The following is an 18,754-nucleotide window of genomic DNA, read 5'->3' on the forward strand; positions in this document are numbered from 1 at the left end:
AGGTATGGCATCATGCTAAAGCCCCTCCAAGGCTTAGGCACTTCCAGATTAATTAAATATGCCATAGAGAAGATGAAGTACCTGTTCAAATAACTAACAACAAAGGTTTGAGACTGAAGTCCAGTTAATCCTCTGTGTATGCTACACATTGTTTGATGGCTGCTTTCATTTTAACATACCACATATTGAGCAGAAAGTATGAAAAGAATTCTATTGATGAGATTTTATTTATCATTGCCTGTTTCCATGTAGATTGGAAATCATCAAAGCTAATTGGCCAAGGCCAATGGGGATAAAAGATAGTCTGAGGGGCTGTAAAAACAGCCCTGAAGGGACGGCCTCTAGCCACCCCTTCTTCAGCCGGATCAGGGTCACTCACGCCGTAGCTCTGATCCATCCTTCCAGGGGTACAAAAAGGAGCTACAAAAAGCGGCTCCTTTTTTACTCTCTTGAAAAGGTATTATAGCTGTGGCAGCATGGCTATATGGCACCACTTCGGTGTTCCATCATTTGGCCACAGCGCCGGAGACACATCATGATGCTGCATGCTGTCTTGAGGTGTGCGACATCAGGGTGCCCTGGGGGGTTGGAGTCAGGTATGCGTCATCAGGATGCTACACTCCAACTCTGCCACCTGGCCAGCTTTTCAGGCCGGTCTGTACAGGGCCTAAGAAAATAATTAAGTATTGTCACCTACAATCTAGCCTCCACTTTCATGAAGCCTGACTCCAGTCATAAGGTTGCATTGGAGATGCATTTTGGGCCAGTCTTAGAAATTTGGATTGCACTAATTCTAACATTGCTAAGTTGGAAAAGCATCCCAGTTGGGCACCATAAAGAAGTAGTGATATTGATTTGGCTTTAAAGAATTTGAGAGCAGCAGGTATATAGTGGCCTCCTCTTGTCCTGAGGAATTTAAGAATGGTTGTTGTACTCCTCTATGCATTATCAGCAACATAGTCCTTATGGGTTTTTCTACTGCCAATGGAATGGAAGACTACCCTCAGATATTTGAAATAGGAGACCTGCTCAATCTTATGGCCATTTATATTATATTTAGTCTGTAACCTCACTTTGATCCACCAGGAGAGGCAGGGAAACATAAATAAAATTTATTATTATTATTATTATTATTATTATTATTATTATTATTATTCCAAGAATAACTCTTGGGCCTTTTGGCAAATATCACAAAGATAGCAATAGAAGCAGTAATCACATTGAACAGAGCCAAACACCAGCACTGTGACACTGAAGTTTGAACTTAATTGTGTCAACTGTTAACGTGTTAATTCAGCAAATAAATAAGAATGCCAAAGATAAATTGCTCAAAGTAAACAACTGCTTACATTTGATCATCATAATTAAATAGATAATTTGAATATAACATCTCATTGCAATTTAGCCTCAGAATTTTATTTAACATGTTGAACAGATGTAAATTATGAATACTTCTGTGAAAATGGAAACTGCTCATGGGCATTTACTTTAAACTAGTTTCTAGTATACATATAGTATATATCTAATTGTGTGACTGATAATATTGATCCATGGTAAAATACCCAATTAGGAGCATAAAAAGGAGAAATGGGGAGGGGGACAGAAAAAGGAATATGGCAGCAGCTTTAAGACTAACTGGTTTTTATTTTAGCATGGGCTTTCATGGATATAAATCCACTTACTTCTTCAGATAAAGTACAGAATGAACACAGAGTAAGATATGCTCTTTAAAACTGCTCCCAGTTTTAAATAGCAGATCTTACTAGCAAATCTTTTTTCTATATTATTACTATCTGATTTTTAACCAGCACCTAATGTGTATCTAAATTTCTCTTCAGATATTGCAGCTCTCATTGAGTATGGAAATAGCAGATTCATACGACAGCATTTTCTTACAATGGATGAAGACATTCTGAAAAACATAGATATAAAAGGGTATCATATTGTAGAGGAGACAGCATTAAAACTGAAGAAAGACTATGAGTGATAGAGCTGAGCTGAAAAAGAACACCAAATTAACCGATAAGTTTACAAAAAGGGGAGGAGTATGAAACTAAATAACTGCTGCAAATGTAGAGCCTTCAAGGCATTTCCCACAGAATCGAACGTGAAACAGCATCTGCCTGATAATGTAATAATGGTAGCTGGTAACACCCCCCCCATGTGAATGGTGTGTGAATCCACTCCAGGTTTTATTCCAGGCTTTGAAGGCGCTGTCAAACATGCTTGACCTTATTCCCAGAGTTACACCTTATTTAGCTCCTTTAAAGTATGGAGTGATACCAAGGGGCACTGCCCTACTGGCACTACAGATCACCCACCAGCACTAGTTAAACAAAAAAAAAAATCATACATCATTCATATTAACACATTTCCTGAGCTAAATGGTCAAACTGTTCAGGTAGCCTTTTTGTGTGCATGTGGAATGATTATAATTGTATCTCTCCACAATAAACTGATGATCTAGATTTCCATTCTTCTCATGTCACAGATGGAGACTGAAAGCTGAGATATAATTGCATAAAATTATTCACCCTGTAAAAGAGGGAAGGGGTGAAGTCTGCTTTGCAATTGATTTTATACAAACAGGTGGAGAATATATAGCTTATTTGCCTGTTTTATGGGCCCCTATTGCCCTCTTCCTCTGCAAAAATTGACATTGCATTAGCATATTTTGGCTACACAAAAGTTTGTTTGAAGCTAAATAAAGCTTCTGGATGTCTCCTGGAAGACTCCTGGAAGCAATTCAATCTTCAGTCAGGAATTTACCTTGACTGAAAAATGGTGATTTCTCTTCATGCATCTTGTTTTCAGAGGACAGATTGACTTTTTTTGCCCTTACCATGCTACTGAAATTCAGCAACATGACAGCAGTACGGTGCAGCTCTGGTGGGTGGTAGTTCCAGTAGATCCCTCTGCCCTAACAAGTTGTCTATCCCTGTTTATCTATTTATTTGGATGAACAACACACTGCTATAGTTGCTATGCACACACAGAAATTTTCTTCTTCTATGCACAGTTGGTGTATAGAAGTCAAACACATCATTGTTTAACAATGTAGCATATAGTACATAGGAATGACCTCTTGGATATTACACAGATTCTAGTTGGCTATATTGTGTCCTTCACCTTGTTTTAAAGTGTTGCTCTCCTCAATTATCATGGTCATAAAACATTGTGAATGCAGTGTTAAACAACAAAGCGGGGAGATTTGCCAGAAATATTGTAGGTTGCACATTTTCAAAGAAAGTGGTCACCATGAATTGAAGGAATGCAAGAAATGTGAGGCATGAATAGGCTAACTGACAAATGTGGGGTCTTTTTAAAAGTTTTTTTATAGCATTCATGAAAGATAAGGCAAGTGTAAAAAATAAAAATCTTTATAATGGAGGAAAACATAATAAAATTCCATCATTACCTTCAAAAGTATTCACCCTTTGCTGATTTAAAACCATACTACAGGTTGAGTCTCCCTTATCCAGAATTGCAAAATGCAGAATATTCCAAAATTGTCCACATGGGTAGCCGAGATAGTGACACCTTTAATTTCTTTTATTTGTGGGCCCATTCACACTAGGAAATAACTCAGTGTGGAAATCAGATTATTTCCGTATATTTGCCATGATCAAATCTCTCCGTGACATTTTGTCCCTATTCCCATTCACCCTGGGGGAACAGCAATAGGGATAAAATACCACTGAGAGATTTGATCATGGTGGGTGGGGGGAGAGGAAGGTGGATGTGGCAGGTACAGGAGGAAGAGGAAGGGGAAGGAGGGCAAGGGGGCATGGCAAGTACGGGAGGGAGGGGAAGGGAGGAAAAGGAGGAAAAGGAAGGAGAGCATGGAGGATGTGGCAGGTATGGGTGAGAGGAGGAGGGAGGATGAGAAGGAAGAGGACAAGGAGGACACAGCAGGTATGGGAGAGAGGAAGGCAAAAGAGCAAGAGGAAGGAAGACAAGGAGGATGTGACAGGTACAGGAGGGAGGGAGGGGAAGAGGAGGCAGGATAAGGAGGAAGAGGAAGGAGGACAAGGAGGACACAGCATGTACAAAGGGGAGAGGAAGTGGAGGGAGGACAGACACGAAGGAGGAAGAGGTTCCTAATTGTTTTCAAAACAATCCCTTTTGATCAGGAACTCTTTGGTAGTGAGTTCCCACTACTGATGATCCGGATCATTGTGGCACCAGAAGAAAAGACATGGGTCAAGTGGGGGTTTTGGTGCCTGCCCCCTGAAAACTGCAGTGAATACACTCGGGATGAGTGTGAATGCCATGGAAAAAACCCGGTTTCTACACCAGATTATTTCCTAGTGTGAATGACCCTCATGCTTAATTCGTGTTCAGTGTACACAAACTTTGTTTCATGCACAAATTTATTTTTAAAAATATTGTGTATAAAATTCCTTCAGGCTTTGTGTGTAAGGTACATATGAAACATAAACGAATTTCATGTTTAGACTTGGGTCCCATCTCCAAGATATTTCATTATGTATTCTAAAATCTGAGGGGGAAATCCAAAATCTAAGATATTTATTGTTATTGTTTTTATTATTATTATAGTTTATTTTTATAGTGCTGTAAATGTACACAGCACTGTACATACAAATGATCAAATCAATAAAAATGAAACCTGCCAGTGGTGTGCAATCTACAAAAGACATATAAAACAATAGGTAATAATATAAGATAGAACTGGTTAAAATAACCAGGCAACAATTAAAAACATCAACTATCCAATCAAATATCAGATAGATATGGTTCCAAGCATTTCAGTAAGGGAGACTCAACTTGTATGTAGTCAGTAAAATCACAGTATATTTATGCTATTAAACTGGAGATGTGAATCACCAAGTTCATTAACATAGAGGCATTCATGAGCAACAGCCCACTTCTAAGTTATTTAGAGACCATTTATCACATTATCTCATCCCCTGAAAGTACAATAACTTACATTAAATTATAAAAATATGACACACACACACCTGTTGCCATCCCTATTTTTAAATACATCACACAAATTCAAGTTAAAATGTAGGAATTTGTTTGGTTCATTGATACAAATAATTTTGTCTTTTGTTGCTTTTAAAATACATATTGTTATATTTTAACAAAAAGATTTGCCTTTATGTTTTGCTGAGAACTTTCCACCAGACATGAGTTGTTTGTCAAATACTTAATTTTCCTAATAAATATATAAGATTTTATCAGATTTGCAGTTACCAGGATAAAAATTATTTTGATACCCTGTTAGTTTAAAGTGGATTTTTTTTTTCAGAGGTGGAGGGAATAATTTGGTGTTACTAGTACATGGTAAGTCACAGCTGCTGTTACCATACTGAAGAAATATAGTCTCCCTGTAATAAATAGTCCTGAGCACCTTGCCTGGGGAATTAGCTGGGCACTGGCAGATGCTTAGCAAAGAGGAATTCTTCCCTTAAGCCACAGACCTGCTGCAAAGAGCCCTTATGAAGTTTTTTTTAATTCCTTCCTAACTCATTCTGTAAAGTAGATCAGCGAGAGTTAATATAATGACTTAAATGAAATATTTTGTAGTCCTATTATTATATCACTATTTTGTTGTTTTAATGCTCTGTTATTTTATTTTCTGGATTCAATATTTTCATCTTGTAGATTGCTTTGAGATTTCTTCAGATAAAAGCAGTATACAAATGTTTTAAATAAGTATTTCAATATTTTTTCACCTTTTCTTTCATCTCTCCTTCCATTTTGGCTGTGCTGATACTAACCAGTCTCTTGTTCCTTATTTAATAAGAATGACTACTTTGAACTTTGTTGGGAAGGTCTGCTAAAATAATCCAACTCACCTAGTCAAGCCCCCACATTGACAAAATATCTAAACATACCGTAATCAGAAAGCAGGTGTTAAAGTGCATTATTATGCCTACTTATTCCATAGTAAGGGTCTGAACAGGCTGCCTCCTTCAGCGCCAGATCGGGGCAGCGGCAACTACATGTCGCAGCTCCCATCTGGCCTTTCTATGGCACAGGGCATCATAGCTGCTGGCGTTGTGGTTTTCAGCATTCCTTTGGTGCTGAATCATCTGGACGCAGTGCCTGAGGAGCACTGTGATGCCACCCACCATGGGGTAGGCAAGAGGACTTAGGGGGATGGATCCTCCTCCTGCTCCCTTTGCCTGCTCCATCGCCCCTTGGACAGCCCAGGGAGCGATGGGGCAGGCAAAGGGTCACAGAGGGATAGAGGCTCCTCCTCCCATTCCCTGCCAGGCCACTGCTCGGCCAGCCAGGAAAGAAACGGAGTTGGCTCCTGGGCATTTTTTCCTGAGGAGAAACACCCAAGAGGGAGGAGGGGAGGAATGCCCAGGTGACCTTAATAGTCAAAACCATGAGTCTTAAGACCCCGAATCTGGAGGGCCAACTGTAGTATGAAACATTCCCTTTACCACAAAAACAACAAAAAAATGCTCTTGTGGTAAAAGGAAATTTTCATACTATAGTATTTTTCATGACTATAATCAAATGTATGCAGGGAAAACATGACTCACTCAATGCTCTCCTCTGGAATGCTTAATGCTCTCCTCTGGAAAGGCAGTCACTCAGTGGCAGCACATATGCTTTTACTAGCATCCTTTGGAGCATTCATGGAGGGGATCGTACCACACAATTTCAGGAAAAAGCACTTTCTCTGCTTGTATCATAGACCACTAATTGCCAAGTTCATTTATTTACCTCTTCAGATAAAATGGGGGAAGGCGGCTGCCTAAAACTCTGGTTATTCAATTGGACTAGCATGGGCAAACTGAAACATCAGTTTCACCCCCCACCCCAAATCTCATTGTTGGAGAAAAGCAGGATATAAACCCTTGAAATAAATAAATAAACATAAATAAAGGTTGTATGCAGCCTCCCCAGCTGTTGCATCCCAAAATTTCCCATATTGTCACAAAAACCACATTGTTCCAGCAAAAAACAAAAAACCAATGAACCTTCTAATATTTGTGGGGAATTATTGTCCACCACCACCCTTTCAGTCCCTTTGCTCAGTTTTCAACCCTTATAGGTGTTTTGGCAAAACAAAAAGTGACAGTCTGGTCACTTCTTGCTCTGGAGACGAAAAAAAAAGGCCTATATGGGCCAAAATCAGGTAAGTTTCCTATAGCTCTGCCATTTTGTCCCTTATTTTTTAATATTTCATAAATGTACCACTTTCCGTTTTTAAACACTTAAATCTCTTCTAGATATTTTCCCATAGTCACATCTTCCTTTGAACTCTCCCTCCCCCCTCCTTTCTATTCCTTTCCTGCCTTTATGTCAATAGTTTGTTTTTTTCCAACAAAATACCACCATATTAACTCAGTTTTGCTGGTAAACTATTTCCTTCCCTTTTACATTTTTCCCCTCCTCAGTTACTTTATACTCTAAGACACAATTTAAAGATAACAGCTGCTATAAGGAGTATGCCAAAAAGCACTTATCATTGCCAGTGCTCAGTGCAATGCGAATGACATTCAGAAGGCTATAAAGCTCTGTCTAGAGGCCTATAAGAAATTGGCATCTCTGTGCCTGAATATTGTGGTGCAAATGTCAGCAGCAGTGATGTGCGTATGCTTCATCTGAATGGAATGGTGTATGGGTTAAGAGTTTTTAAATGTTTCTGCCATTTGCAGCACCAAGGTTATGTGCTCTGGGCACCTTGGATGCAGCATCCATCATTAAAATTGCCCTCAGATTTTAGAAGTAAGCAACCTTTCTTATGTTTCACTCTATAAAGTGTGTCCAGTTCAGCATCCTATTTTCTTTTCTCTTTCCTGTTCATGAAACACTTGTAATGACTTTCTCCAGAATTCTCTACAGACATCTATAAACTGCTAATCAACACAATTCCTAACTGTGCTGTGTGTTTAACAGATCTTATTTTTTAAAAGTTGTTTCATCTTTTGCAAGTAAATGCAACTGCCTTAGACTTTCTGGGGGATTTTTTCCCCACTTACAGATATCTTAAATTTGATATCACTGTGATCGCTTTTAGCAGTCAGGTCAGCAGCACTTACAAAATCTGAACACTAAATCCTGAACACCATCCAGGGCCAAATTAAACATGACACCATTTGTTTGATGCATCAAACAGAAAACTTTGGGCTTGTGTGTGGAAGGAAAATCCATGTCTGAATACTGATGGACAAGTAGCATTGTGGTTCCATCATATATCAGGGCATGAACTGAATCTTTCCTTACAATGCAGATACAGTGGGCCCTTGGTATCCACTGTGGTTTGGTTCCAGGACCTTCTGCAGATACCAAAATCCATGGATGCTCAAGTCCCATTAAATGCAGTGGCATGGTAAAATGGTGTCCCTTACATAAAATAGCAAAATCAGTGTTTGCCTTTTGTAATTTATATACCGGTACTTTTTGAATATTTTCAAACTTAGGGTGGTTGAATCTGTGAATAAGGAGTCCATGGATACAGAGGACTGACTGTGGAAGGCATAAGCAAACTGGAGACATAGCAGGAGCAAGAGGATTAAAGCCCCCCTAAAGTCTCAGTGTTCATGTCTAGGGCCCAATCATAACACACAGTTATAGCACTATGATTCCACTTTAACTGCCTTGGCTGCATCATGCAGAATCCTGGAGTTTGTAGTTTGCTGAAAATCTAGAACTTTCTGGCTAAAAATTCTAAATAATTTCCCTAAATTGCAAATCCCAAGGTCCTACAGAATTGAATCATTGCAGTTAATGTGGATTAACAGCACTATAATTGGGCCCCACATCAGAGATCACAGAGCTAGAGCAGACCTAGATCAACTACTATCACATAGAGCAACTATTGAGGAAAGTCAAAGAAGAAAATGCACAAACAGACTTCCTGTTGAACATTAAATAAACAAAAATATTGACCATGGAAGATATCTGTAAATTCAACCTAGACAATGAGGAAATATAAATAGTAAAATAGTTCCTGTACCTTGGATCAAACATTGATCAGAATGAGGACTGCAGTTGAAAAATCAGAAGATTAAGAATGGGGAGGGCAGCTGTGAAAGAAGTAGAAAAGGTCCTTAAGAGCAAAGACACACAACTGAGCACTTAAGTCAGAATCATACAAGCAGTTGTGTTCCCCATTGCCATGTATGGATGCAAGAGCTGGATAATTAAGAAAATGGACAAAAAGAGAAATTCATTTGAGATGTGGTGCTGGAGAAGAGTGCTGAAGATACGCGGACAGCTAAAAAGATAAAGAAATGGTCATAGAACAGATTAGGCCTGAGAGCTCCCTGGAAGCCATGATTACTAAACTGAGTCTGTCAGACTTTGGCCACATCATAAGTAGACACGTCTCATTAGAAAAGACCATAATGCTAGGAAGGGTGGAAAGAATGAGAAAGAGAGAAAGACCACTCCATCAGGGAGGCCAAGAGCATGAATGTGCACAAACTGGGGACAGTAATGGAGGACAGAGAGTATTGGAGATGTCTCATCCACAGGGCAACCATGAATCGAGATTGACTCGACAGCAGTTAACAGCAACAAATCAGAGAGCATGCTGTTCCAGTTTACTGGGAAAGGATGAAAACAGTTGCTACATTTGAAAGGTGTTACAGCTAGTTGGTTGATGGGATTCAGTCCTTGATTGCTTTCTCCTCTAGTCAGTCATATGATCAACTGCTCTAAGATCGAATCACTTATTACACCTAGATCTTTTCTCTCTTTATCATGACACAAATGTGCATTAATCTTTACAGCCATTTACTGTAAGTGTGGCTGAAATCACCTTCCATAATATTACTTTTCCTTATTTCTACCTCACCCACTTCTTTCTTCACCTCAAGATCACTCTTGGGGTCTGGCTGAGGGAAAAGCAATAGTATATTACTTTCCAAAATTTACATTACTATTAATCTCAGCATTTCTGTGAACGTTTTATGCTGCTTATATTTTTAGTTTCTTGTATGTTATGCCCATGTTGATGCATAGATCAAGAAATAACTTTGCCTTCTTATTGGCAGCTTATTTCCAATATTAACTAGATCCACTGACATCAAGTGCTCACTAAATGCCAAGCCTTCCAGTTCCTATCTTGCTTAGGAAGCTAAGGGTTGTGTCCCTTTTCAATATCCATGATGTGCACATTTTCCATTACACCTCTGAAGCCTCTTTAAATGACTGATTTGTGGAAAAGTTACATCATAAAACGTTAGAGAGAGAGAGAGGCAGGCAGTATGTATATACTGATGTTTTATGAAGCCCTTCCTAATAGTGTGGTTAAATAGATCATGCATTAATTAATCACATATGTATTATATCAGTCATATGACTATGGCCTTAAATTTCATTAGCCGGTTGGCTGGCTAAAATATTGCCACCCTACGTGTTGTCTGTGATGGTCACTTAAGATAATTTCCAGCCATTCAAAACACAAAATACTATAGAACAAAACAGAACACAAAAATAAAAGCAAAGACCCATGTCCTTGCACTGTGCCTATTTGAATTTACAAGCCCAGCATCATGTATTAAATGCAGCTGCTAATCTCTGGTACCATTGCATTTTTGTTAGTGTTTTCCCCATATTGCTTATTATGTTGTCTCTATATGCTATAGGGAGAATCCTTTCTAATGTTGCTGCAGCAATTAACACAAAAGTTGGAAGATTTGTGTTTTTCTCCTGTTTCTCAACATATACACAGGCAGAGCCCCAGTTTATTGTGGGGAATATTCTCATCCAGCCTCCCAGTATTTCTCAACTGGGACTAGTTAGCAGTCACTCAGCACAAATTGGAGAGAGTGTTTGTTTGTCTGTTTAGTAAGAAGACCTCTATTGGGTTCAGTCAGTACATATCTGTAAAAACATCGTGCTCACATTGCCTTTTTTTTTTTTTATATGATGTCACATTGACCTCCACTAAGATTAAGCAGGTGGAATGCACTCCTGCAGAAAGTACATACAGCATCGTCCTTGGCTACTTTTCAGAACATGACAAATTCTTAGTTGCTTTTTGTTTTCTTTGATAATCAAATGTTGGATCATATTAACTTGAAATTTAATTCACAGTTTTAAATGGTTTTGTATTGTTAATTTTGGTCATAATCTACTTTGTAAAGCATTTTGAAAGCATTTGTATATTCTGTAAATTGTTGTTATTTCTATCCCACTTTCCCCCTAGAATTGGGACTCAAAACAGCTCACAGTTTAAAAGAACAATCAATGAAAAACATATCAAATGAGAGCATGAGAACAGAATTAAAATATTTGTAGTATTTAAAAAGTCAAATAAAAAACTAAAATGCAATTTAAAATTTTAAAAAGCTCTGTAAAACAATTCAATTAAAACAGTGCCTCACCCCTTAATCTGTTCTTTTAAAACTTTGTTTTAAAAGTATGTCTGAATAAAATGATTTTAACCTGCCACTGGAAAGACAACAAGGAGGAGGCCATTCTGGCCTCTCTAGCCAGGAGTTCCAGGGACAGCCACTGAGAAGGCCCTCTATTGTGTCCCCACCAACTGTGCTTATGATGGTGCTGGGACTGAGAGAAGGGTCTGTTCTGATGATCTCAGAGGCTAGGCCTGCTCATACAGGGAGAAACAGTCTGCCAAATACCCTATACCTGAGTTATATAGGATTTTATAGGTCATAACCAGCACTTTGAATTGTGCCTGGAAACAAACAGGCAGTCAGTGGAACTGTTTCAGCAGAGGTGAAGTTTGGTATGTGTAACCTACTCCAGTTAACAGTCTGGCTGCAGCTCTTTGGATGAGCTGCAACCACTCTTCAAACACAGCCCCATGTAGAGCTTGTTACAGTAATCCAAACAGGATATAACTAAGGCATATACCACCATGGCTAGACCTACCATCTCAAGGAAGGGCTTCAATTGACACACAAACTTTAAATGTGCAAAAGCACTCCTGGTACTGCAGAAACCTGAGCCTCCAGGTTCAAAGATGAATCCAGGAGTACACCCAAACTGCAACCTGTGGCTTCTGGGAAAATGTAACCCATCTAACTGGCTAAACCTTTATTCCTTGCCCTGCTTTCCCACTGACCAGGAGCACCTCTGTCTTGTCTGAATTAAGTTTCAATTTGTTTGCCTTCATCCAGTTCATTACTGATGACATACACTTGTTTAGGACCATTAGAGCCTACTTGGATTGTTGTGGAAAGGGGTCATAGAGTTGACTGTTATCCACATATTGATGGCACTGCACCCCAAAATGTAATATGACCTTTCCCCAGTGATTTCAGGTAAATGAGTACTAATCATACTCTAATGGTGATACACCAGCTTGTTGTTAATGTTGTATTTTATACTTCATAAACTATTGCAAACCTTTTGGATAGAGTAAAGTAAAATATTTCTTAATCTAAAAATTACATCCTCTATCACTTGTATTTGCTCATGTAGCAAAGGAAGCAATAAATCCCAGTTCAGAAATAGCTAGCTACTTGGTAACTCAAGTCACTGAAGCAGGTTATGATTATGGCTACATATTCATTCATTTTGTATTCTTTTGTTTCAGGATCACAACCACTGCAGCTTGCATGATGGACTTGAGAAGATACCCACTAGATGAACAGAACTGTACACTGGAGATAGAAAGTTGTACGTATACATGTGCTTGTTTGACTCATTTCAGTCATGTGCAGTATGTTGTTGTTGTTGTTATTTTAAATGTTATCAGTGAGTTATTTTTGATATTTATTCATACTGTTCTCTGGGCAGAAGCAAATGTGGCATCAAGAACATCAGTAATGTTAGGCATCTGCCTAAACTCACACTCAAGACACACCCCAGATACCCCATCCAATGCCAAAGTCCTAGAGCTGCCCCTAGCCCCTGCAATGCTTTTCCTTACTGTTGCTGCCTATTCATCTGCCCTTTCCAAGAGAGTTAATAGTGATAGGAGCACAGAGAAGAACCAACCATCTGCGTTGTTTTCTCTTTCCCTTTCCTTTTGGGCAGCAGTGATAGTGTAGATTGATCCCAGCAAGCAAAAGGGCAGCAGCAACTGAGCTGAAGAGGAACTGGGCTATTTAGGAAGGATCCTGAAACCACCTTGCTTTACCTCCTCTCCCCCCCCCCCCCCCAGCTAAACAAACAAACCCTGGACCCAGCATTATAGAATAGTTTAGGAGAAAATACTGATCCTTATGACAGATTGAGTCTACCTTATCCAGAGTTCCAAAATCCACAATACGCCAAAAATCAAAACATTTTTTCTGGTTGAGATAGTGATTTTTGCTTTTTGACGGCCCAGTGTACATGAACTTTGTTTCATGCCCAACATTAAAAAAATGTATGAAATTACCTTCAGGCTATGTATATAAAATGTATATGAAACAGGAATGAATTTTGTGTTAAGACTTGGGTCCCATCTCCAAGATACCTCATTATGTATGTATATGCAAATGCAGGTATTCTGAAATAAAAATAAATAAATAAAAATAAATAAATAAAAATAAATAAATAAATAAATAAATAAATAAATAAATAAATAAATATAAAAAACAAACATTTCTGATCCCAAGCATTTTGGATAAGGGAGGCTCAACCTGTACTGTATCAGTTGAGTAAAATGGAAGGTAACCATTTTCAGCTCCTGTTTATGTAAACAAGCAAGTTAATTATATGGATCAATGTTTTCCAAAAGTATAATAGTTTTTGAAAGTTCTTTTACATTTATGTATCATATATATGAAAAAATGACTTTGTAGTATATGGTTGAAGTCAAGGGAGCTTAAAAGTATTTAACTTTGTTTATTCTGTTCATTCACGTTCTGTTTATTCCGGCTTTAAAATAAATCAGGCATGTTATTTTTCTTTTATATATGGAAAAATAACTTCTTATCACATGGTTTTCAGTCTGTTTTGGGAAAAAATATGAAATTGAAAGTCTTGAAAAAAGTGAAATGCCACTCTGATTAAGCAAGGACAAGGATTTGATCCTTATCTACAACACACATGAACTAGTGTTCATGTTTTAATCAGATTCACTTTGAAGAGAGCAAGCACTAGGTTTCAATTTGCTTTCAGTGTACTTTATTATGGATGAGTGATTTTGCTATGGCCCCCCTGGGCTGTCGAATAGACCTACTTATGATGAGAAACTCAGTTCCACAGAATAAGAAGAATCTCTCTCTTCATTCTAGTTGTTGATTTTTTTTTTAAAAAAAACAAACAAACTGGAGTGTACTTATCATTTAAATTTATGTGATAAGAGATCCACTCTTTCTTCTTCAACATGGTGGATATATGGGGAATTTTTTACATACATAAAATATCAGTGCACACTAATGAACTCTTTTAGTGTAATTTTCATGTGGCCTCTTCCCAATCCTCTTGAAGTTCATGGGAGCTTTGGCATGGATTTCAAGGAGAGAAGTAGACCATCTGTCTCAAATTTGTCTTGCAGTACTGCTGAAATGTTCTCCTGATTTCTTTCAATGAGACTTCAAGGATTTATGGTTGAAGTAGGTGGTTTTTTTGTGTGTGTGTTTTGTTTTTTTAGGATACACGTGTGCAGTTTTATTTAGGTGACTGTATGTAAGCCAACCAGGATCTCACTGGTAGCAACAGTAGTTGTATTTTTGACACTGAGGACTATCAATAATTGTGGACTAGGTGGCTTGCAGCTTTTTTTTCAGTGCAGGAGCCATTTCCTATTTTCAGGAGCCATTTCCTATTTTCCTGATTTTGTTGAAGTAGAAGTGCAGATAAGTTTAGATTCACTGTGGCTAAACAGTTCTAAGACTTTTATTTAATAGTATAAAATATTTTGTAAAGTATTTCGTAAGATAAATCAAATCACTTAGTTAGAAATTTTGCTATATTCCTCTCTAATGCCACCCTAACTTTACTTTTTATTTACCCGGGGGGGGGGGGGTCCTGGTTATAGTTAAGATTATGCAGAAAGTCTCCATACAAGTATTTTGTTCCAAAAGTAATTATCTTGAAAAAAAATGCCTGGATTTTTTTAATGGGTTGCCTTGCCTTGCCTTGCATGACGTAGGGAAGAAATTCCGACCACACTGGCCAATATTTGCAGGTACAACATTAGATTTAAGCCAATTAGGACCAGATCTCCTGAGCTGCATTCCACAAGGGTGAAAATGTTTCTGAAAAGGACCTCCTGTATGGTCTCATCTCGACTATCTGTATCTTTCCACTCATTGCAGTTTAAATTATTTTTTAAGGTAAACTCCTCACATCTGGTGCGGTCCGACAGCCATACAATAAATACCAATTTGTTTCTTGCAAAAAAAATGATTGCACCTTGAATGCTTAGCATGAAGCCACAGGTTTTGCTTCACCATCTAAAACAATCATTCAGACAAAAAGAAAGATTAGATGACATATCTGTTGGATAGTATTTCTCATTTAAGTTGCTGATAGATGTGTTAAGCAGATCTGAAAGACAGAGAATCATGGGCTGTGGGGTTGTTTTATGCTTTCTGAGGGATGGAAACCTTCAGTTGCCTGATAAATACATTGCAGTGTGTGTGTGGCACAGAATACATGTGGGGCAACCCTTACTGCACTGCTTGGAGGGGTGGATTTTATCCTTTTCTTTGAGGGTCAATTGAGACAGAAACCAATTTTGACAGGAAAAATTAAAACAAAGAAATTTGCACTTCCTGTAGCAACTGTCAATCTTACATTTTATTATTCAAGATACTAATGAATCTGTACTTTCTTGACAGATGGATACACAACAGATGACATAGAATTTTATTGGAGAGGTGGGGATAATGCAGTAACTGGAGTGGAGAGAATTGAACTGCCTCAGTTTTCTATTGTGGAGTACAAACTTGTATCCAGGAATGTTGTCTTTGCCACAGGCAAGTACATCTTTTTTTTTTAAATCCCATCATTGTTAGCTGTCATGTACATACCCATCTTTGCCTTTATATGGCCACAAATTACCATTACTGAGTAACCACCTATGATGCTATGGTGGCTGAAATAAATTAATTGGCATGTTAACAATGTTTAAGAAAAAGATAGAAGGGTAGCATCTCAAACGAATGTAAGACTTTGAAAAATTAGTTGGATCAAATCTAACAAGTGTGAACAAAATACTTTTATCTAAATATGAAAGTGACTAGATCTCTAAATAAAAAATTCTGCACTATTATTATTATTATTATTATTATTATTATTAACCTTTATTTATATAGCACTGTAAATTTACACATTAAATGTGTCTCACCAAACTACCTAAAGATAGTGCCAGAAATAGCATGTGCAGAATTGGCAGTTGGGAGGAGAGGTGACAAATGTATAAATGATTACAGAATCAAAATGTAATTAAAAGACAGAAATTGTTTGAATTGGTACAGCAATCAGTATTTATGCAGGAGCAGCTGCATAATGTGAATACTGTGATCTGAGCCAAATTCTCAGTCAGAATTCTCCTGATTAAATTTTTACATGAATGACTGTTTTAATCATGCTAATTAAAAAATAAAGTAACAGATGAATGTGTATTGATCAAACATAACTTTTTGCTCCATAGTGGTCTTGTATTGTTGAATTTTGAGATTCTTGTATTTTATCACACTATTGGTGTATTTATTTTAAAAAAGTACAATGCCTAGATGATGCATTTCTTAGTTGTTTGAAAAATAGAAATAATAAATAAATGTTTAAAAATTGAAAGATAATTTTATCTTTTTATTATCTGCACACTTCCAAAAGAATGACTGATCCACACACAAGAATAATAGATTTCTGAATAATATGCATTAATTGAAAGTAAATGTGGTAGAATATCTCTTCATTTTACAGATATCAAAACAGTCTATCAAATGTGTTTTTGTTGAAGTGAAAATATTCTGTCCTATTAGTTTATACTTGAGAAAAAAATTAATTAGAACTGTGGATTTACCTCCCTTTCTGACAGGTGCCTATCCAAGACTGTCACTCAGTTTTAAGTTGAAGAGGAATATTGGATATTTTATACTCCAGACCTACATGCCCTCAATACTGATTACTATTTTGTCATGGGTGTCATTCTGGATCAATTATGATGCATCAGCTGCAAGAGTTGCTCTTGGTATGGAATGAAGATAAGTGGGACATTGCATGTGTCATACTGCATATAAGTTGCTAGCGATTGTAGCGTGATAGTGTCCAAGATTAGTTGTACAAAGATAATTACATCTTAGAACAACTCAGCCATATATTCATTCTTCATTTGTGTAACAGCCTTTATATTTTCTGAATTGCCCAGAATAAAGCCAAATTGTGTTACCTCTTGAAGCTTTTCTGTTGAACTTGAAAAAATTTTAGGAACTCAAAGACTGCTTTAATTATTGAATTCTTGGAAGGATATAATGGAGACAGGAATAAAAATGGTTCTCTGCCTCCTTTTCTACTCCCAAGTTCTTTATGGATTTCTTCTTGCTAGCTATGTTTAGAAAGTTGGGGGAACTTAGATTAAGATCATTGTGGTTAATAACCATTCCTTACTATGGAACTTTAAAGTGTTTGATTGCCCCCCCCCCCAATTTGTACACAGGCCATTTTTTTTCTCACACACAGAAAATGCTGACGACATCATTATTATCTAGACTTTCTCATTTCAAATAACCCTTTCTATACCAACATGTCTACCACCCAACAGCACACTTCAGCACTCTCAAATTGGATGCACATCTGAGGGGAGAAATTGTAGTGGTGGGCAAGCTGTCTTTCAAGGAGGTTTGTTCCCCTTTTACATTCTTTTTATTGAGACAACAATGGGCCAAAGCAGAGAGCCATGAAAGAGTGGCCTCTGGCTGTTCTGGCCCCAATTGTGCCAGGACCACAGTAACTACATGACCTTCTTCCAAAGTAGGTCACCACCACAGTCCCATGGAGCTGCCAGCAGGAGTGGATCTAATGTGCTCCTGAAAGGTCTGGCTCTTGCAGCCTGAGCGGAACCTTGGAGCGACTTCCAGCTACTTTGGGGTGGGCGTTATGTAAACCCCATGCTCCCAAAGCAGCCAGAAGTCATTTTATTTGGCCTGTGCATTTTGAACCAATGATAACTATTTTCTAAGGAGTTCCAGAAACTCAAACTGAAAACCACAGGGCTGTTGCCAGTCTATCTGTTCAATGAATTTTAAATGGAATTCCTTTTCAGTTTGCCTATGTATCAAATTAAGCCAGCAGTTCTCAACCTGTGGGTCGCGGCCACTTTGGGGGTCGAACAACCCTTTCACAAGGTCTTAGGAACCAAGACACCGCTCCTCTATGGTTGGGGGTCACCACAACATGAGGAACTGTATTAAAGGGTTGAGACATTAGGAAGGTTGAGAACCACTTAAGCCCTTCTAAGGGGCTTCACATATCACAATTTTGATGTTATTTTAGTTCAGCAAAATCAGTTTTATGGTACGCCATGCATAGCCATTTGGGACACAAATTCTTCAGTTCATGCTATTGTAACATTTTAGTGGTCCTAATAAAAGATATTTACCTTACTCTACATTTTGTTTATCCTCATGCCATTTCATACTGATCTTAATAGTTATCAGACATTCAAGAAATCATGGATAAAACACCATTGTGAGCTTCAACATGTACTGTATTCTGTAATACCTTCAGCCTGTGCTAATACTCAAGAATGTTTTAGAGGAAAAGATACAATATGAAACAAACAAAATAATTTAGATGCCCATATGTCAGTTTCATCCAACTCCTTCACAGTTAAAAAAATAATAGCTTTCAGAATAAATTAGAAGAGTAATGCATGGAAGATCTTAATATATTTGCCTTTTTCACCATT

The 18,754-nt window shown here is 37.8% G+C and overlaps 1 protein-coding gene across 1 annotated transcript in view; it reads left to right on the top strand.

The window, feature by feature from the left end:
* The window catches only part of GABRB3 (gamma-aminobutyric acid type A receptor subunit beta3), a 158,525-nt gene that overhangs the window by 125,333 nt on the left and 14,438 nt on the right, over window positions 1–18,754 (top strand). The window contains exons 3-5 of the mRNA XM_042461004.1: window positions 12,503–12,585; window positions 15,684–15,821; window positions 16,886–17,038. Of these exons, the coding sequence (XP_042316938.1) occupies window positions 12,503–12,585; window positions 15,684–15,821; window positions 16,886–17,038 (374 nt within the window). The remainder of the gene's footprint in view (window positions 1–12,502; window positions 12,586–15,683; window positions 15,822–16,885; window positions 17,039–18,754) is intronic.

This window comes from Sceloporus undulatus, chromosome 3 (assembly GCF_019175285.1).
Source record: "Sceloporus undulatus isolate JIND9_A2432 ecotype Alabama chromosome 3, SceUnd_v1.1, whole genome shotgun sequence".
Classification (NCBI taxonomy): Eukaryota; Metazoa; Chordata; class Lepidosauria; order Squamata; family Phrynosomatidae; genus Sceloporus; species Sceloporus undulatus.